At 47.4% G+C, this 22641-nt stretch overlaps 1 protein-coding gene across 2 annotated transcripts in view; it reads left to right on the top strand.

Annotated features, from left to right (window-relative positions):
* Positions 1-2697: 2697 nt before the first annotated feature.
* HSPA12A (heat shock protein family A (Hsp70) member 12A) overlaps positions 2698-22641 on the top strand; it is a 95698-nt gene continuing 75754 nt past the window's right edge. For both annotated transcript variants that reach the window (XM_072129511.1, XM_072129510.1), the window contains exon 1: positions 2698-2854. In XM_072129511.1, coding sequence (XP_071985612.1) covers positions 2713-2854 — 142 coding nt within the window. In that variant the 5' untranslated portion in view covers positions 2698-2712. The remainder of the gene's footprint in view (positions 2855-22641) is intronic.

Raw genomic sequence — 22641 nt, 5'->3', positions numbered from 1 at the left:
CTCCCGTAGGGTTGGGCTCCTCCGCTCCCGTAGGGTTGGGCTCCTTCGCTCCCGTAGGGTTGGGCTCCTCCGCTCCCGTAGGGTCGGGCTCCTCCGCTCCCGTAGGGTTGGGCTCCTCCGCTCCCGTAGGGTTGGGCTCCTCCGCTCCCGTAGGGTTGGGCTCCTCCGCTCCCGTAGAGAGGGCTCCTCCGCTCCCGTAGAGAGGGCTCCTCCGCTCCCGTAGAGAGGGCTCCTCTGCTCCCGTAGAGAGGGCTCCTCTGCTCCCGTAGAGAGGGCTCCTCTTCTCCCGTAGAGAGGGCTCCTCTGCTCCCGTAGAGAGGGCTCCTCTGCTCCCGTAGAGAGGGCTCCTCCGCTCCCGTAGAGAGGGCTCCTCCGTACTCGTAGAGGGCGCTCCTCCGTACTCGTATAGAGGGCTCCTCCGCACTCGTAGAGAGAGCTCCTCCGCTCCCGGAAGGTTGGGCTCCTCCGTTCCGTAGGGTTGGGCTCCTCCACTCCCGTAGGGTTGGGCTCCTCCGCTCCCGTAGGGTTGGGCTCCTCCGCTCCCGTAGGATTGGGCTCCTCCGCTCCCATTGGGTTGGGCTCCTTCGCTCCCGTAGGGTTGGGCTCCTCCGCTCCCGTAGGGTTGGGCTCCTCCGCTCCCGTAGGGTTGGGCTCCTCCGCTCCAGTAGGGTCGGGCTCCTCCGCTCCAGTAGGGTCGGGCTCCACCGCTCCCGTAGGGTCGGGCTCCTCCGCTCCCGTAGGGTCGGGCTCCTCCGCTCCCGTAGGGTTGGGCTCCTCCGCTCCCGTAGAGAGGGCTCCTCTGCTCCCGTAGAGAGGGCTCCTCTGCTCCCGTAGAGAGGGCTCCTCTGCTCCCGTAGAGAGGGCTCCTCTGCTCCCGTAGAGAGGGCTCCTCTGCTCCCGTAGAGAGGGCTCCTCTGCTCCCGTAGAGAGGGCTCCTCCGCTCCCGTAGAGAGGGCTCCTCCGTACTCGTAGAGGGCGCTCCTCCGTACTCGTAGAGGGCGCTCCTCCGTACTCGTATAGAGGGCTCCTCCGCACTCGTAGAGAGAGCTCCTCCGCTCCCGGAAGGTTGGGCTCCTCCGTTCCGTAGGGTTGGGCTCCTCCACTCCCGTAGGGTTGGGCTCCTCCGCTCCCGTAGGGTTGGGCTCCTCCGCTCCCGTAGGATTGGGCTCCTCCGCTCCCATTGGGTTGGGCTCCTTCGCTCCCGTAGGGTTGGGCTCCTCCGCTCCCGTAGGGTTGGGCTCCTCCGCTCCCGTAGGGTTGGGCTCCTCCGCTCCCGTAGGGTTGGGCTCCTCCGCTCCAGTAGGGTCGGGCTCCACCGCTCCCGTAGGGTCGGGCTCCTCCGCTCCCGTAGGGTCGGGCTCCTCCGCTCCCGTAGGGTTGGGCTCCTCCGCTCCCGTAGAGAGGGCTCCTCTGCTCCCGTAGAGAGGGCTCCTCTGCTCCCGTAGAGAGGGCTCCTCTGCTCCCGTAGAGAGGGCTCCTCTGCTCCCGTAGAGAGGGCTCCTCTGCTCCCGTAGAGAGGGCTCCTCTGCTCCCGTAGAGAGGGCTCCTCCGCTCCCGTAGAGAGGGCTCCTCCGTACTCGTAGAGGGCGCTCCTCCGTACTCGTAGAGGGCGCTCCTCCGTACTCGTATAGAGGGCTCCTCCGCACTCGTAGAGAGAGCTCCTCCGCTCCCGGAAGGTTGGGCTCCTCCGTTCCGTAGGGTTGGGCTCCTCCACTCCCGTAGGGTTGGGCTCCTCCGCTCCCGTAGGGTTGGGCTCCTCCGCTCCCGTAGGATTGGGCTCCTCCGCTCCCATTGGGTTGGGCTCCTTCGCTCCCGTAGGGTTGGGCTCCTCCGCTCCCGTAGGGTTGGGCTCCTCCGCTCCCGTAGGGTCGGGCTCCTCCGCTCCAGTAGGGTCGGGCTCCTCCGCTCCCGTAGGGTCGGGCTCCTCCGCTCCCGTAGGGTCGGGCTCCTCCGCTCCAGTAGGGTCGGGCTCCTCCGCTCCCGTAGGGTCGGGCTCCTCCGCTCCCGTAGGGTCGGGCTCCTCCGCTCCAGTAGGGTCGGGCTCCTCCGCTCCCATAGGGTCGGGCTCCTCCGCTCCCGTAGGGTCGGGCTCCTCCGCTCCCGTAGGGTCGGGCTCCTCCGCTCCCGTAGGGTCGGGCTCCTCCGCTCCCGTAGGGTTGGGCTCCTCCGCTCCCGTAGAGAGGGCACTTCTGTGCATATACTCCTGTAAGGGATGGTTTTGTCTTTTTTTCCAGGATTAGGTGACAGGAGGGCATGTGAAGCATCTCCACACACCGCATTGGCATCTTTCAGCGTATTCTGTCTGGTTCTGAAAGCGACTCGCCGTTGGGGTCTGGGAATGATCAGGACTCTCTCGAGAATAACTCCTTCACAAGGAAAATCTTAGGGTGCGAGGGACAATCTGAAGTGTAGGAGCTCTGAAGAAAGGAGGAGTGTGGGGACCACTTCCTGCTTTATTGTTGAACAAATGGAGGACATTGGGGCACATTTACTAAGAACAGTGCAGTCTGTACTATGTGCAGGGCCCTGTGTAGTGTGCAGGGGCCCTGCACTGCTCTTTCAGAGTGCACCACTTTTGGTGCACCTTTAACATAGGGTGTGCAACACTTTTCTGTCAGACTTTGCGTGGTCGCATGGTCCCATTGAGCCACGTATTCCCCTTTCAGTGCGTAAATTTGTGTTTCATGAAGACTAGTGCATCCACGACATGAAATGGACGTGTGCAGACACTTCTTAAATACCTGTGCAAGCAGTTTGTACCCAAAAGAACGTGCAAAATCCAACAGTGTCCTTCAGAAGTGGATTTGGTTTCTATCGTATTTTTGCTGTTACGCTTCGAGAATGGGAATAACCGGTGAGTTCCGTGTTTGTAGTGTTGCGGTGTATACGCACTGTATGGATTGTGTTATACTCCTCCTCTTACGTGGGCGTCTGTATTATTATGTCACGGCGAGGTGCTGGTCATACAGGGTCATGAAAGGGTTAGGAGGTGACCCCTGACCCACAGGTATCCAGCATCTTGTGGTTTGTAGGCCAACTCTGCTCCAGCCTCTGCAGGCGACATCCCTCTTTGTTGTCTTCCCTGTACATGTTTGTGGCTGATTTTCCAGCCTTTAGATCTTCAAAAGGAGGAAATTCTAAGAAACTGCAGAGAAAGCAGCGGGACAAGGACGAAGAGGAGGAGGAGGAGGGGGGGGGGGCTCAAAAGGAGCAACAGATAGAACAATCCACTGTCTGTGAAAGTGACAACGCATTGAGTGAAGTGAAGTGCGCCCTTCACATACACACACAGCGGTAATATCCATAAAAGAAAATGTGTTTCCCAATAATCTCCTGCACAATAAACCTCAACCATTAGATAGGGGGCCGCATCCTCAGGGGTCATCAGGTGGTCCTGGACTCCACCAGAGCATAAGATCTATCATCTATCCACTATCATCATAACATTGCATATCTATATCTCGTATCTATCTATCTATCTATCTATCTATCTATCTATCTCATATCTATGTCATATCTATCTCCATCTATCTATCTATCTATCTCCATCTATCTATCTATCTATCTATCTATCTATCTATCTATCTATCTCATATCTATCTATCTATCTATCCATCCATCTATCTTTTTATCTATCTATTTTATCAGTCTATCTATCTATCTATCTATCTCATATCTATGTCATATCTATCTCCATCTATCTATCTCCTATCTATCTATCTATCTATCTATCTATCTATCTATCTCCTATCTATCTATCTATCTATCTATCTATCTATCTATCTATCTATCTATCTGTAGCTCATGTGTAACTATCTATTTATCTACAACCAAAACAAATCTCTCAAAAGTTGGTGTAGAGAGCCCCCAGGTCCCAGTCACAGGCTTTCACCAATAAAATGTAAATTCCCGGCCAGGAGCGGCTTCTTCATGTCTATGTATACATGTATACGTCCAGCAGCACCAGCAATGACACCTTGGACTTGATGAATCCATCAATAAATAGAATCAAAAAACGGCAGCACAACAATAGATCAATGGAAAAATATGAGGGGAAAAAAGGCAACATTTGTATTCATTGGTAAGAACCAAAATGTTACCACTTTCCACTCTGGGTGAATAAAGATCCCTCACATTTTCCATGGAACTATTAGTGTGAGGTGCTGCGATTCTATCTATTTATCTCCTGTCTATTACCTATCTATTAATCTGAGCTTGAGGAAGGTGTGCGACACCGAAACATTGTCAGATTGGAAATAAATACTCCCTTGAATCTCACAGATCATTTGGAGCGCTGCCTGCTTATCTACCATTATTTAACAAGATTTCTGCCAGAAACCTGCCTAACTGTATTTTACACAGCACTGCCTTGGATTTCCTTTTTCAATCTCCTATCTAATCTATATTCTATCTATCTCTCACATATTTATCTATCTATCTTCTATGTAGATTTCTATCTATCCATCTCATATCTATCTACCTATATTTTTTATCTATCTATATTCTGTGTAGATTTCTATCTATATTCTATCTATCCATCTCATATTTATATCATATCCATCTCATATTTATATCATATCCATCTCATATCTAAGTAGGGGACCGCCTGTATATCTATCTATCTATCTATCATCTATCTATCTATCTCATATCTATCTATCTCCTATCTATCTCTAATATCTATCTATCTATCTCCTATCTATCTATCTATCTATCTCCTATCTATCTATCTATCTATCTCCTATCTATCTATCTATCTATCTATCTATCTATCTATCTATCTCCTATCTATCTATCTATCTCCTATCTATCTATCTATCTATCTATCTATCTATCTATCTCCTATCTATCTATCTATCTATCTATCTATCTCCTATCTATCTATCTCCTATCTATCTATCTATCTATCTATCTATCTATCTCCTATCTATCTATCTCCTATCTATCTATCTCCTATCTATCTATCTATCTATCTATCTATCTATCTATCTATCTATCTATCTATCACCCTTGTTTTTTCACTATTTTGGAGTGCTGCCTGTCTTCATTTTGTTCCTATCTATCTATCTATCTATCTATCTCATGTCTATTATCTATCTATCATCTATCTATATCTCATATCTATTTATCTCATATCTATCTATGTATATCATATCTATCTATCTATCTATCTATCTATCTATTTAGAACAAAGTCCAGAGCATCACTGCAGAAAATGTGAATATCACACCAGGGGGCAAGCCAAAAGTTTGGCTGAACTCTATGCTATTCAATAAAATGACAGCCTCCTTCTATCCCCTATCTATCTAATAATTCTAAATTAACAGCAAAATTACGTGAATTATGCCATGGAATCTGTCTCCTATATGTTAAATTCAATTGAAAGAAGCTTTATTGGTAGGACCAAATGTCTATTAGCATTATCTATCTCATATCTATCTTTCTCATATCCGTCTATCTCTCTATCTATATCTCTCTCTAGATTCCCCTTTGCCTTCCATCCTGGAGTCCATAGTTCTGCCGTGTTATGTGCACAGGGTGACTATTAGTTGTATTCTGTCTTAGAAGTGGTGGGTGATTAGTAGTATCTCTCTCCCTTCCCCCGGATCGGCTCCTATAAGGATGCGGCCCCCTCCCCTCACACATAATTATTCTCACAAGATCAGAAAAAAAAAGAGAAAATAGGTAAACAACAAGAACAGTGCGGAATGTGCGGAGAATCGGAGGCAATTAATTGCCTGATGATAACGAGGTGTTATTAATTTACTGACATTGTGCACAACACAAGACGACGGCTCTCCAAGGACGGAAAAATCTGCGCCTCCGCGAAGTCATCATGAGCTAAGTCTCTAGAGGAAAGGGAGGGGGGGCGAGGGGGCCAAATACATCACCCGACACAAACTGGACACAACGAGACCCCAAATCTTTACCATTCATCACAAATTTATCAGATAAAGGTCACAGAGATCTTCATAGTTGTTTAGTATTGAATCATTCTGGAAAATAATTAAATAGAAAAATGGAACAGCAATCAAGTAAAATGTCATAACATCATAAGTAAAAGAAAATGTATAAAAACAATTATAAAATCTCAAATTCAAATAAAGTATGAGAAATAATAGAAAATATAAAAGAGGAACAACTAGATATAAAATAAACTGCATCGGATATATCAGAACTATAAAAACTTAGAATGACTTAATGTCAAAAAGAAACATGTAAAATATAAGAGTAACAAATGGATCCAATATAAAATATATCAAAGATAACAAAGCTTTAATAATTTATCACGACGTAATGTCAAATAATATATAAAAGTGCAAATACATGTAAAATATCATGAGAGTAAATCATGTATAAAATAAAACAATTAGGACCTCTAACAGTAATGTAATACAGGCAGTCCCCGGGTTACATACAAGATAGGGTCTGTAGGTTTGTTCTTAAGTTGAATTTGTGTGCAAGTCGGAACTGTATATTTTATCATTGTAATCCCAGCCAGAACATTTTTGGTCTCTGTGACAATTGGATTTTAAAAATGTTGTGTTGTCATAAGAACCAGGATTAACACTAAAGCTTCATTACAGACACCTGTGATAACTGTTACAGCTGATTATCGTATGTAAGTCGAGTGTTCTTAAGTAGGGGACCGCCTGTATATATGTGTGTTAAAATCTCTTAAAATATGTAATATGTAAAACAACAGTGACAACTGGATGAAATAAAAAATATATCAAACACGGTATAACAAAACTATAATAACTTATCATGACGTAATGTAAATAACAATTAGAACTTCAACTTCTAACAGTGATGTTTTATATATATATATGTGTGTGTGTGTGTGTGTGTGTCTGAAAAACATCAAAATGTGTAAAACATAAGAGTGACACCTGGATGAAATATAAAAAACATCAAATATAACAAAACTATGATAACTTATAATAAAGTAATTTATTATACACATAAAAGTGCTAATCCATGTAAAATATAAAACAACTGCATCAGGTAAAATGATTGGAACTTCTAACAGTAATGTAATATATATATAATACAGTAGAAAATACATAAAAAAATGTAAAACAAAAGTCACAACTGGATGAAATAACAAATAACAAAACTATCATAACATAATGACATATTGTCAAAAATATACATAAAAGTGCAAAAACGCGTCAAACTTTTAACAACTGCATCACGTAAAATGATTAGAACTTCTTTCAGTAATGTTAAATGCATATATAAAAGTGTCAACATGCATAACAATATGTAAAATATAAAACTGTATCACGAATCAAGTATGAGATAAAATGTAGTAAAATGTTACAAATGTAACAAAACAAAAATCTATAAAAGCTTGAAATGAAATCTACTAGAATCCACAATCTAAAGGCGCAAGACGTAAAAGGAATCCGAGTGAAATGTATCAGATATAAGGACGGATGAATCGGATGATGATGTATACAGCTACACGGCTTCTCTCCCCTCTTACTGGATTTCATTATGTTCTAAGGTTCAGATTCTCTACATTTCCGTTGGTTCAAATTCGTATTAGAATTTTTAAAAGAAATTTAAAATAAAGAATTGCCAAAGAAAAAAAAAGTTTTTAGACTATTATAATCCTGAATGTTTTTTTTTTCAATTGTTTGGAGAATTTTATGGAGAATTCCCCCTCCTTCTCTAAATGTGAACCCCACCACCCTGCAGACCCTGAGTGCAGGTTCACACCGGAGCTGCATCTTTTTTGCAGTTTTCATAGAATTTAGATGTGAAATAAAAAAAAAAATAATGGAAAACTCTCCCGGATAAAACAGATGCAGGGTCTGGATGCGTCTCCACCCGGTTTTATCTGTGATTCACTTCTCATATTTTTATATTTTATTATTAATTTGGGATTTTTTTTCTCTTTATTTTTACAAATTGTTTGTAAATATATTTGTGAATGTAAAATATTGGGTCAATGTAGATTATTGTATTTTAGGAACGCTCCGTGACTTTGCGGGTGCGGAGATGCTCACTGAGCGGTAATTTTTGGCGCGGCTCACAAAGCAGATTATTGTGGGGGGGATAAGTAATGTGACAGGACCCCCCCCCCCCCACACACACTCGTCGTTCTTACCAAGTATTTGTGTGCAAACTGTTTTCTCGTTAGAAACCCAAGATGGTGGGGGTTGTTGTCACACACGTCCCAGCTGGAAATCCACACACACAAGGCTTGAGAGATATTCACTTAACAAAGGGGAAGGGGGGGTGCCATATATCTGACTATAGAGGGAGGCAGAGCCCCTGCTGAGCGCCCCCCGGGGACGGGCACAGGCATTTATACAAAGGTCATGATTTCACGTGTTAATTGTGGCTAATAATCAGCAATATTGTGGTAATTATCGTGAAGCACAATTAGCGACCTTAAAAGCATCTCCTCTATTCATGGCAGGAGAAAACAGGATCTGCCCCTATCTTGTCCTATTGAAAGGAAAAGCCGGAGATTTGTGCGGCGGCGGCGGCGAGCGCCAGACTGCGACACACAATCCGCCGTGTCTAATTAATTTATCTGCCAATGCATGAAACATCTGGTATCTTATTTGCTCAGACTGGCGCTGCCCGGCCACAAACACATTATCCCTGGAATCAATCGGAAGTTTAGCAGATTACCAGCGGATTACACAGGGTGGCCGGGGCGCGGGGCACCCTCCACATCTATCTATCCCTCACTGCACTGGAATAGGGGCGCCAGGGATGAACCCGCTCCCCATTTACCCCTCGTTATAGATTAAACATCTCCATTGTTAATGATCAACCATCGTCTCCTACTTCCCAAAGGCCAGGAACAGCAAGTGAAGAGTTAATCCCAGCCGCCGCCTCTTGTCTTACACATGAACTTTACCGTAAACTTAGAGACCTCCAATTATAGGGATCCACAGGGTCATAGATGAGGTGTGTACATGTACCAGACTGTACCCCCAGTGTCATATATATGAGGTGTGTACATGTACCAGACTGTACCCCCAGTGTCATATATATGAGGGGTGTACATGTACCAGACTGTACCCCCAGTGTCATATATATGAGGTGTGTACATGTACCAGACTGTACCCCCAGTGTCATATATATGAGGGGTGTGCATGTACCAGACTGTACCCCAGGGTCATATATATGAGGGGTGTGCATGTACCAGACTGTACCCCAGGGTCATATTTATGAGGGGTGTACATGTACCAGACTGTACCCCAGGGTCATATATATGAGGGGTGTACATGTACCAGACTGTACCCCCAGGGTCATATATATGAGGGGTGTACATGTACCAGACTGTATCCCCAGGGTCATATATATGAGGGGTGTACATGTACCAGACTGTACCCCCAGGGTCATATATATGAGGGGCGTACATGTACCAGACTGTACCCCCAGGGTCATATATATGAGGGGTGTACATGTACCAGACTGTACCCCCAGGGTCATATATATGAGGGGTGTACATGTACCAGACTGTACCCCCAGGGTCATATTTATGAGGGGTGTACATGTACCAGACTGTACCCCAGGGTCATATATATGAGGGGTGTACATGTACCAGACTGTACCCCCAGGGTCATATATATGAGGGGTGTACATGTACCAGACTGTACCCCCAGGGTCATATTTATGAGGGGTGTACATGTACCAGACTGTATCCCCAGGGTCATATATATGAGGGGTGTACATGTACCAGACTGTATCCCCAGAGTCATATATATGAGGGGCGTACATGTACCAGACTGTATCCCCAGGGTCATATATATGAGGGGTGTACATGTACCAGACTGTATCCCCAGGGTCATATATATGAGGGGTGTACATGTACCAGACTGTACCCCCAGAGTCATATGAGGGGTGTACATGTACCAAACTGTACCCCAGGGTCATATATATGAGGGGTGTGCATGTACCAGACTGTACCCCAGGGTCATATATATGAGGGGTGTACATGTACCAGACTGTACCCCAGGGTCATATATATGAGGGGTGTACATGTACCAGACTGTACCCCAGGGTCATATATATGAGGGGTGTACATGTGCCAGACTGTACCCCCAGTGTTATATTTATGAGGGGTGTACATGTACCAGACTGTACCCCCAGGGTCATATTTATGAGGGGTGTACATGTGCCAGACTGTACCCCCAAGGTCATATATATGAGGGGTGTGCATGTACCAGACTGTACCCCCAGGGTCATATTTATGAGGGGTGTACATGTGCCAGACTGTACCCCCAGGGTCATATTTATGAGGGGTGTACATGTGCCAGACTGTACCCCCAGTGTCATATTTATGAGGGGTGTACATGTACCAGACTGTACCCCCAGGGTCATATATATGAGGGGTGTGCATGTACCAGACTGTACCCCAGAGTCATATATATGAGGGGTGTACATGTACCAGACTCTACCCCCAGAGTCATATATATGAGGGGTGTACATGTACCAGACTGTACCCCAGGGTCATATATATGAGGGGTGTACATGTACCAGACTGTACCCCAGGGTCATATATATGAGGGGTGTACATGTACCAGACTGTACCACAGGGTCATATATATGAGGGGTGTACATGTACCAGACTGTACCCCAGGGTCATATATATGAGGGGTGTACATGTACCAGACAGTACCCCCAGTGTCATATTTATGAGGGGTGTACATGTACCAGACTGTACCCCCAGGGTCATATTTATGAGGGGTGTACATGTGCCAGACTGTACCCCCAAGGTCATATATATGAGGGGTGTGCATGTACCAGACTGTACCCCCAGGGTAATATATATGAGGGGTGTGCATGTACCAGACTGTACCCCCAGGGTCATATATATGAGGGGTGTGCATTTACCAGACTGTACCCCCAGGGTCATATATATGAGGTGTGTACGTGTACCAGACTGTACCCCGAGGGTCATATATATGAGGGGTGTGCATGTACCAGACTGTACCCCCAGTGTCATATTTATGAGGGGCGTACATGTACCAGACTGTACCCCCAGTGTCATATTTATGAGGGGTGTACATGTACCAGACTGTACCCCCAGGGTCATATATATGAGGGGTGTACATGTACCAGACTGTACCCCAGAGTCATATATATGAGGGGCGTACATGTACCAGACTGTACCCCCAGGGTCATATATATGAGGGGTGTACATGTACCAGACTGTACCCCAGAGTCATATATATGAGGGGCGTACATGTACCAGACTGTACCCCCAGGGTCATATATATGAGGGGTGTACATGTACCAGACTGTACCCCCAGGGTCATATATATGAGGGGTGTACATGTACCAGACTGTACCCCCAGGGTCATATATATGAGGGGTGTACATGTACCAGACTGTACCCCCAGGGTCATATATATGAGGGGTGTACATATACCAGACTGTACCCCCAGGGTCATATATATGAGGGGTGTACATATACCAGACTGTACCCCCAGGGTCATATATATGAGGGGCGTACATGTACCAGACTGTACCCCCAGGGTCATATATATGAGGGGTGTACATGTACCAGACTGTACCCCAGGGTCATATATATGAGGGGTGTACATGTACCAGACTGTACCCCCAGGGTAATATATATGAGGGGTGTGCATGTACCAGGCTGTACCCCCAGGGTCATATATATGAGGGGTGTGCATGTACCAGACTGTACCCCCAGGGTAATATATATGAGGGGTGTGCATGTACCAGACTGTACCCCAGGGTCATATATATGAGGGGTGTACATGTACCAGACTGTACCCCAGGGTCATATATATGAGGGGTGCACATGTACCAGACTGTACCCCAGGGTCATATATATGAGGGGTGCACATGTACCAGACTGTACCCCCAGTGTCATATATATGAGGGGCGTACATGTGCCAGACTGTACCCCCAGTGTCATATATATGAGGGGCGTACATGTACCAGACTGTATCCCCAGTGTCATATATATGAGGGGTGTACATGTACCAGACTGTACCCCAGGGTCATATATATGAGGGGTGCACATGTACCAGACTGTACCCCAGGGTCATATATATGATGGGTGTACATGTACCAGACTGTACCCCAGGGTCATATATATGAGGGGTGTGCATGTACCAGACTGTACCCCCAGTGTCATATATATGAGGGGTGCACATGTACCAGACTGTACCCCCAGGGTCATATATATGAGGGGTGTACATGTACCAGACTGTACCCCCAGTGTCATATATATGAGGGGTGTACATGTACCAGACTGTACCCCCAGGGTCATATATATGAGGGGTGTTCATGTACCAGACTGTACCCCAGGGTCATATATATGAGGGGTGTGCATGTACCAGACTGTACCCCCAGTGTCATATATATGAGGGGTGTGCATGTACCAGACTGTACCCCCAGGGTCATATATATGAGGGGTGTACATGTACCAGACTGTACCCCCAGGGTCATATATATGAGGGGTGTACATGTACCAGACTGTACCCCCAGGGTCATCTTTCAAGGGTGTATATGTTCCAGGCTGTACCTCCAGGGTCATATAGATAAGGGGTGTACATGTGTCGGGCTGTACCCCTAGGTTTGAGGGTTGTCATATTTTAGGAGGAGCAGTATCCCCATGCTAGTACCTTGTCCCCGCTGCGGGTGTGCGTGCTTGGTAGAATAGATTTATCTTCTTTGCTGTGTTATCCTGTTATATGGTTATCCTGGTAATGGGGATATCCTGTAATCTACGCTTACTCACTTACAGCTCCCAGAGGCCACATACAGGTCAGCATGACCCCCAGGTCAGAGGTCAGGGCGGTCAGACAGTCTGTATATAATACACTGGGGCTGGCGGAGAAGAGGAGAGCAGGATGGCCAAGATCCTGACTCCAGGCACATGGAGATAGGCCAGGCCCCTTGTATGGGTGGAAGTAGACCCCTTTTATACAGTATAAACGCTATATACATGACTGTGCACGAGGCGCCCCCTATACTCTGTGTAACACACACACTAAAGATAATAAAAAGAGCTAGCGCCCTGACCTGCGTAGTTTGCAATCTACTGTAAATTGTGAGACGTTGTCCACATTCACCCCCTGGCAGCTGTGATGGAGTCCAGTTGTCTCAGGAGCCTTCTCCATCACCAAGTGCTGCCCCCTACTACCTCCTCACCATCAGCCAAATAACTACTGCCCCCAAATACCTCCTCCCCTTCAGCAAGGACTGGTGCTGCCACCTACAACCTCTTCACCATCAGCCGGACAGGTGCTGCCCCCTACTACCTCCTCACCATCAGCCGGACAGGTGCTGCCTCTTACTTCCTCCTCACCATCAGCCGGACAGGAGCTGCCCCCTGCTACCTCCTCACTATCAGCCGGATAACTACTGCCCCCAACTAGCTCCTCCCCATCAGCAAGTACTGGTGCTGCCCCCTACTACCTCCTCACCATCAGCCGGATAACTACTGCCCCCAAATACCTCCTCACCATCAGCCAGATAACTACTGCCCCCAACTACCTCCTCACCATCAGCCGGACAGGTGCTGCCTCTTACTTCCTCCTCACCATCAGCCGGACAGGTGCTGCCTCTTACTTCCTCCTCACCATCAGCCGGACAGGAGCTGCCCCCTGCTACCTTCTCACCATCAGCCGGATAACTACTGCCCCCAACTACCTCTTAACCATCAGCCGGACAGGTGCTGCCTCTTACTTCCTCCTCACCATCAGCCGGACAGGAGCTGCCTATTACTTCCTCCTCACCATCAGCCGGACAGGTGCTGCCCCCAACTACCTCCTCACCATCAGCCGGATAACTACTGCCCCCAACTACCTCCTCACCATCAGCCGGACAGGTGCTGCCTCTTACTTCCTCCTCACCATCAGCCGGACAGGAGCTGCCCCCTGCTACCTCCTCACTATCAGCCGGATAACTACTGCCCCCAACTAGCTCCTCCCCGTCAGCAAGTACTGGTGCTGCCTCCTACTACCTCCTCACCATCAGCCGGACTGGTGCTGCCTCTTACTTCCTCCTCACCATCAGCCGGACAGGTGCTGCCTCTTACTTCCTCCTCACCATCAGCCGGACAGGAGCTTCCCCCTGCTACCTCCTCACTATCAGCCGGATAACTACTGCCCCCAACTAGCTCCTCCCCGTCAGCAAGTACTGGTGCTGCCTCCTACTACCTCCTCACCATCAGCCTGACAGGAGCTGCCCCCTGCTACCTCCTCACTATCAGCCGGATAACTGCTGCCCCCTACTACAACCTCACCACCAGCCAAACAACAGCCAGGATAGGTGCTGCCCCCTACTATCCCTTGACCATGAGCTGCATAGGTGCTGCCCCCTACTGTCTTCTAACCATAAGGCTGACAAGTGCTGGCCCATATTGTCCCCTGACCATTTGCCAGACAGGTTCTGTCCACTCGCTGTAAGCCAAACAGGTGCTGCTCCCTCCTGTCTCCTTACTGTCAACCGAAATGGTGCTGTCCTCTATACAGTCACTTCACAGTGACAGGTGCTGCTTCCTACTGTCTCCTCACTGTCAGCTGGACAGGTGCTGCTCCCTACGGTCTCCTCACTGTCAACTGGACAGGTGCTGCTCCCTACAGTCTTCACTGTCAGCTGGACAGGTGCTGCTCCCTGCCGTCTCCACTGTAAGCTGGACAGGTGCTTCGCCCTACATTCTCCACTGTAAGCTGGACAGGTGCTGCTCCCTACAGTCTCCACTGTAAGCTGGACAGGTGCTCCCCCCTACAGTCTCCACACTGTCAGATGGACAGGTGCTGCTCCCTACGGTCTCCACTGTAAGCTGGACAGGTGCTGCTCCCTACTGTCTCCTCACTGTCAGCTGGACAGGTGCTGCTCCCTGCCATCTCCACTGTCAGCTGGACAGGTGCTGCTCCCTACAGTCTCCACTGTAAGCTGGACAGGTGCTTCTCCCTACAGTCTCCACTGTAAGCTGGACAGGTGCTGCTCCCTTTTGTCTCCTCACTGTCAGCTGGACAGGTGCTTCTCCCTACAGTCTCCACTGTCAGCTGGACAGGTGCTGCTCCCTACAGTCTCCTCACCGTCGGCTGGACAGGTGCTCCCCCCTACAGTCTCCTCACTGTCACCTGGACAGGAGCTGCTCCCTACAGTCTCCACTGTCAGCTGGACAAGTGCTTCTCCCTACTGTCTCCTCACTGTCAGTTGGACAGGTGCTGCTCCCTACAGTCTCCTCACCGCCAGCTGGACAGGTGCTGCTCCCTACAGTCTCCTCACCGTCAGCTGGACAGGTGCTGCTCTCTACAGTCTCCACTGTAAACTGGACAGGTGCTGCTCCCTACGATCTCCTTACCATCAGCGGGACAGGTGCTGCTCCCTACAGTCTCCACACCTTCAGCTGGACAGGTGCTGCTCCCTACGGTCTCCTTAAAATACGCAGTATAGAGGTATATATATATACTATATGGAGAGGTCGATATATATACACTGTAGAGAGTCCATGTTCTCCAATTCTTAAACCTTGAATCCAGGTGTTGAATTCTGCCTCTGTCATGTCATTGTAAGAAAGCACAGAGGGGAGCGCCAAGATGTCATAGTCTATGTAGTGATGTCACAGTCTATGTAGCAGATGGGTGTGTGGTTCCATGATGATGTCACAGGGTGTGGGCAGTGATGTCATAGTCTATGTGGCACATCAGTGTGTGGTTCCATGATGATATCACAGGCTGTGGGCAGTGATGTCATAGTCTATGTGGCACATCAGTGTGTGGTTCCATGATGATGTCACAGGGTGTGGGCAGTGATGTCACAGTCTATGTAGCAGATCAGTGTGTGGTTCCATGATGATGTCACAGGGTGTGGGCAGTGATGTCATAGTCTATGTGGCAGATCAGTGTGTGGTTCCATGATGATGTCACAGAGTGTGGGCAGTGATGTCATAGTCTATGTAGCAGATCAGTGTGTGGTTCCATGATGATGTCACAGAGTGTGGGCAGTGATGTCATAGTCTATGTGGCAGATCAGTGTGTGGTTCCATGATGATGTCACAGAGTGTGGGCAGTGATGTCATAGTCTATGTGGCAGATCAGTGTGTGGTTCCATGATGATGTCACACAGTGCGCCCCCTACACTCATGAAGGGTCTTGTACTTGGGAGTTTGTGGAGCGGGTAATGACTGCACTTTAGGAGCCGGAGTTTTTTTTTACCTTTTTCCTTTTTTTTTTTTTTTTTACTTTTTCTGGGAAATTTTTAAGAGCTTTTCAATTGCTGTGACATTTTCAGGCAGGGAAATAGCTGCAGAGTAAGATCTCCAGACAATTACTATCTGATCATTGAGCGATGGAGGAAGCCATGTCAGGAAGATGGACCCGGCGGAGGGGGCGCTGAGCCTCATTAAGGAGCTCTGTGGGACCTGGTGACAATGGACCGCCACTTTAAGACAAAGACGCTTCTCTCTGACGAGTCAAACCTCCCTGGTAGCCATTGTGGCCGCAGTGGGAGCTCCTGCAGGAATAGCGGCAGGGCCGAGCAGGGAGCTGGAGCTGCACAATGCGGCAGCAGCTGGGGGCCTGGATGGCACCGCCTTTACAATTGCCATGAGATTGAGGCCGGGTCAGCGGCTGTACGGGGAATTATCACCCATTTACTGCTTTCTGGGGACATTTAACTTAAAAGCTCCAGATGTTTTATTTACAGATTCCCTGGGGGTCCGGGCCCCCCCCCCCCATTACCAGAACCAACACAGAGAGCGCCCGCGTCCGGCTATTACCGCTGAATTATATGGAGAAATTATATGTACGGCTCCTGAGGCGCCAATTATTCCCGCGCATTATAGATATTGCTATTAATCGTCATTTACCAGACATTATGAAACATTCCTGCAACAATGTAGCAGAAAGCGGCATCACCCTGGGGTAAGGGGGTGCAGCGGATGGAGGAGCTCTGCCCGTTATTAGAATATCCCTCACACCCAAAACCAAGGCTGGGGCTTCAGGTTATCGTCACGTGTGACCTCATCCGGGTCCATCATGACCTGTGACATCACCAGACATATCCAGTAAGGCCGTGTTCAGACCAACACTAATCCGCCTCTCCAGAGACTACCATACAGCCTCATATTATTCCATTCACACAGCAGAATCTGTAGGTGACCTATAAGTTATAGACATAATGGTGAAAAGATAAACTCCAAATGACCAAAAATACAACAACAAACACATAAACACTGTTAACCCCTTAAGAACATAGCCAGTTTATAGCTTAAAGGGAACCTGTCATCAATTGGCCTAATAAACCACTACCAGTATATTGTGTAATCACGTAACACCTTCTAGATTTTGCCTCTCTCATGGTGAAGTGTGATGGCGTCATCTAGAAAATCAATTTTGAATTGGTTGTAAAAAGTCAAGGAGGCGGAGAGTTTAACACTGGAGTCAAGGTTAAGAGCTCTGGAGGCCTCCTCCTCTGTGATTGACATCATGTGCTGGACTTCAGGAGATCTGGTTAGTGAGGTCTCTGGATTCAGGACCATCAATTACAGTGAAGGGGCTTTCTGAGGAAGAGAGAGCTTGACTTCAGTGTTAAAATCTCCGCCTCCTTGACTTTATACAACCAGTTTACATCCCATTTCAAAGTTGATTTCCTGGATGATGCCACCGCACTGGGTCGTAAAAGAAACATGATCTGGAAGTTGGTTGTAGTTTATTAGGTCAATTTCTGCTGACAGGTTCCCCCTCAAGGCCCCTTTTTTTTGTTTTTTTTTGCATTGCTTTATATGGTTATAACTTTTGAACACTTTTACTTATGAAAGCGATTCTGAGATTTTTTTTCCCGTCACATGTTGTCCTTCATTTTAGTGGTAAATTTTGGTTGATAACTTTTCTGTTTACAGGCGGTCCCCTACTTAAGGACACCCGACTTACAGACGGACCCCTCTGCCCACTGTGACCTCTGGTGACCTCTCTGGATGTTACTATAGTCCCAGGCTGCAGTGATCAGCTGTAAGGTGTCTGTAATGAAGCTTTATTGATAATCCTTGGTCCCATTACAGCAAAAAAATTTTGAAACTCCAATTGTCAAAACGGTAATTATCGGAATATCCGAAGTTTGTGCGGTCCACGGACCTTTAGTAAATGAGCCCCCATGTTTGTGTATTTAATCTGGAAAGTTTCTTGAGTTATATTTGATCTTTGTAGCGTCATGGTTAATATTGGCAGAACACAAACATGACTTATGGCCACATTTTCTGATTTTTGGAATCCCTTCAGATGTTTTATCTGACTTGGGCCAGGAGATTTTTCAGCGTAGACGCTCTTCTATAAGTTACAACGGGTTTCTTCGGGATACATGTATTTAGTAGACGGTCTTTTTCTAGAAGGTGCCAATGTTTCCTTCGTTTTGTCGTTATATCGAGTAATTAAAAAAAAATTCAAATGATATTTTTCATTAGTCTGATCACATTTTTCTACACTCTTATCCTTTGACAGACATTCCTGTTGAGTGAGGGATAGGGATTTGTGTAGGCTTGTATTAAAATGCGGGGTGGATAGCCTTTTTCTAAAAAAAAGTTGTTTTTTTTAAATCAATGCTTGTTTTTTAAAAACTGCAATATCTGTACAATTTTTTCTTACTCTTTTGTACTGGCTGTTTTCTTTCCATTTTTTAAAAAAATGGGAGTTATTGTAATTTAGGACACCCAACTTACAGACGAGCCATAGTTAAAGACAGACCTCTCTGCCCACTGTGACCTCTGGTGACCTCTCTGGATGTTACTATAGTCCCAGACTGCAATGATCAGCTGTAAGGAGTCTGTAATGAAGCTTTATTGATAATCCTTGGACCAATTACAGCAAAAAATTTTGAAACTGTATTTGTCACTGGGGCTAAAAAAAAAAATCTGTCTGGATCTACAATCATAAAATATACAGTTTCGACTTACATACAAATTCAACTTAAGAACAAACATTTGGAAATTATCTTGTACGTAACCTGGGGGCTGCCTGTATTTATAAAAAAAAAAATTAAGAATTTTTTTTTTTTTAAATTGCCATTTTCTAAATTTGGAATGATCTCGCTTTCAGGCAGATAGATTTACCACCTCAATTAGCTGCTGGATAACATTTCCCATACGTCTGCTTTAGGTTTTCATAATTTTTGCAACATCTGGATAATTAATTTACAAAGCGAACATCGCTTTTCCGTATTTTCAAGGAGATTTCTGAATTGACTTTTTTGAGGATCGTAATTGTTTTTAATCAAATTTAAAAAAATATGTATAATATGAGAAGGCCCCTTATATATCAACCCATTTTCAAATCTGCACCCCGCAAAGTGCTTTTAGGAATATTGTTAACCCCTTGAGATCTTCATAGTCATTAAATCAAAATGGAGGTGAAATTTAGAATGGTCCAATTTTGTTGGTAATGCGTTCATTTAGTCCAAAAATTTACACGTTCACAAAAGTTAAAAAGAGAAAAACCCATCATGAAATCTGTACGGAGACCCCCCACATGTGGATGATAAATGAAAATATTAAATAAAACTTTTCCATGCGAGGGCTTATTATTTGCGGGATGATATTTTCGGGTGGCTATGTCCTATTGATAAAAATGTATTAACTTTTTTGTTGAGAGTTGTAGAAATAACATCGACGCTGTAATTTATTTTTTTATTTTTTTTTTGATGGTCACCATATACCCTACATTTATTCAACCGGTCAGTACAATTACCTCGTTACCAAATTTCTATATTTTTGCTTAAATTTTACTGATTTTGTACAATAAAACCTCATGAGGGGAAACAATCTATAATTTTTGCATCACCATTTGTGCTTTACAACACTACCATTTTTATATTGATACATGATGCATTTTATATGGGACAATATAGGTAAAAATCATAATTTTTGTTGGGTAACGGAGCTTTGGGGTCTTTTAGATTAATTTATTTGTTTATCTTTATTTAAAACTGGGGGTTTTTTTCACTTTTTTTTTTTGTTACTATTTGACTATATGAACAAATGTATTGCAGGGTATTATCACTGTCGCTGATGCATAGGCTGATACTGTGGGGCTCATTTACTTACCCGGTCCAGTCGCGATACAGCAGCGCGTTCTCTGACGAGGATTCGGGTCTTCCGCTGATTCACTAGGGTCGTGCACTGCTGTGCTGAAGTCCGCCGGAGTTCACCATCCTATTCCTGGTGCATGTAAGTGTGTGTCAAGCACACTTTTTATTTTTAAATAGCACAATTTTTCCGAATCCGCCGGTTTTTCCGACGGCCACACCCCCTGTTTTTCGGCGCCGATGCGACACAATCCGATCGCGTGTGCCGGAAAAACGGGATTCAGACCATATGTAACAGGACCTTACAGGGATTTACTATGGAAAGCCCAGGAGTCTTGGCTCAAACCCCGGGGTTGCCATAGCAGAAAACAGCACCCCCCAAAAACGCTGCGGGCGGCGCCGATCAACCAGGGGGAAAATCCGCTTACCATGGCATCTAAAGGGTTAACATCCATGATCGGAGCTCACTCCAACTGTGGGTGTTAATCAGGGATGCAGGCTATGATAGAAAGGTGTCAGGAAACAGGACATGGCAGCTCGCTGTGTATGGGGGGTGTAGTCACAGAGGGGTCAGAGCGCCCATGCTGACCCCTGACCACTGCTGGCTATGATAGAAAGGTGTCAGGATACACAGGACATGGCAGCTCACTGTGTATGGGGGGTGTAGTCACAGAGGGGTCAGAGCGCCCATGCTGACCCCTGACCACTGCTGGCTATGATAGAAAGGTGTCAGGATACACAGGACATGGCAGCTCGCTGTGTATGGGGAGTGTAGTCACAGAGGGGTCAGAGCACCCATGCTGACCCCTGACCACTGCTGGCTATGATAGAAAGGTGTCAGGACACACAGTACCTGGCAGCTCGCTGTGTATGGGGGGTGTAGTCACAGAGGGGTCAGAGCACCCATGCTGACCCCTGACCACTGCTGGCTATGTTAGAAAGGTGTCAGGACACACAGGACATGGCAGCTCGCTGTGTATGGGGGGTGTAGTCACAGGGGGGTCATAGCACCCATGCTGACCCCTGACCACTGCTGGCTGTGATAGAAAGGTGTCAGGACACACAGTACCTGGCAGCTCGCTGTGTATGGGGGGTGTAGTCACAGAGGGGTCAGAGCACCCATGCTGACCCCTGACCACTGCTGGCTATGTTAGAAAGGTGTCAGGACACACAGGACATGGCAGCTTGCTGTGTATGGGGGGGTGTAGTCACAGAGCGGGCAGAGCGCCCATGCTGACCCCTGACCACTGCTGGCTATGATAGAAAGGTGTCAGGACACACAGGACATGGCAGCTTGCTGTGTATGGGGGATGTAGTCACAGAGAGGTCAGAGCGCCCATGCTGACCCCTGACCACTGCTGGCTATGAAAGAAAGGTGTCAGGACTCACAGGACATGGCAGCTCGCTGTGTATGGGGGTGTAGTCACAGAGGGGTCAGAGCGCCCATGCTGACCCCTGACCACTGCTGGCTATGATAGAAAGGTGTCAGGACACACAGGACATGGCAGCTCGCTGTGTATGGGGGGTGTAGTCACAGAGGGGTCAGAGCACCCATGCTGACCCCTGACCACTGCTGGCTATGTTAGAAAGGTGTCAGGACACACAGGACATGGAAGCTCGCTGTGTATGGGGGGTGTAGTCACAGAGGGGTCAGAGCGCCCATGCTGACCCCTGACCACTGCTGGCTATGATAGAAAGGTGTCAGGACACACAGGACATGGCAGCTCACTGTGTATGGGGGTGTAGTCACAGAGGGGTCAGAGCGCCCATGCTGACCCCTGACCACTGCTGGCTATGATAGAAAGGTGTCAGGATACACAGGACATGGCAGCTCGCTGTGTATGGGGAGTGTAGTCACAGAGGGGTCAGAGCACCCATGCTGACCCCTGACCACTGCTGGCTATGATAGAAAGGTGTCAGGACACACAGGACATGGCAGCTCGCTGTGTATGGGGGTTGTAGTCACAGAGGCGTCAGAGCGCCCATGCTGACCCCTGACCACTGCTGGACATGATAGAAAGGTGTCAGGGCACAGGACATGGCAGCACGCTGTGTATGGGGGTGTAGTCACAGAGGGGTCAGAGCGCCCATGCTGACCCCTGACCACTGCTGGCTATGATAGGAAGGTGTCAGGACACACAGGACATGGCAGCTCGCTGTGTATGGGGGGTGTAGTCACAGAGGGGTCAGAGCGCCCATGCTGACCCCTGACCACTGCTGGCTATGATAGAAAGGTGTCAGGACACAGGACATGGCAGCTCGCTGTGTATGGAGGGTGTAGTCACAGAGGGGTCAGAGCTCCCATGCTGACCCCTGACCACTGCTGGCTATGATAGAAAGGTGTCAGGACACAGGACATGGCAGCTTGCTGTGTATGGGGGGTGTAGTCAGAGGGGTCAGAACACCCATGCTGACCCCTGACCACTGCTGGCTATGATAGAAAGGTGTCAGGACACAGGACATGGCAGCTCGCTGTGTATGGGGGTGTAGTCACAGAGGGGTCAGAGCGCCCATGCTGACCCCTGACCACTGCTGGCTATGATAGAAAGGTGTCAGGACACACAGGACATGGCAGCTCGCTGTGTATGGGGGGTGTAGTCACAGAGA

This window comes from Engystomops pustulosus, chromosome 11 (assembly GCF_040894005.1).
Source record: "Engystomops pustulosus chromosome 11, aEngPut4.maternal, whole genome shotgun sequence".
NCBI lineage: Eukaryota > Metazoa > Chordata > Amphibia > Anura > Leptodactylidae > Engystomops > Engystomops pustulosus.
Note: the sequence above shows the minus strand (reverse complement) of the source record. Positions and strands in the feature narration are given on the sequence as shown.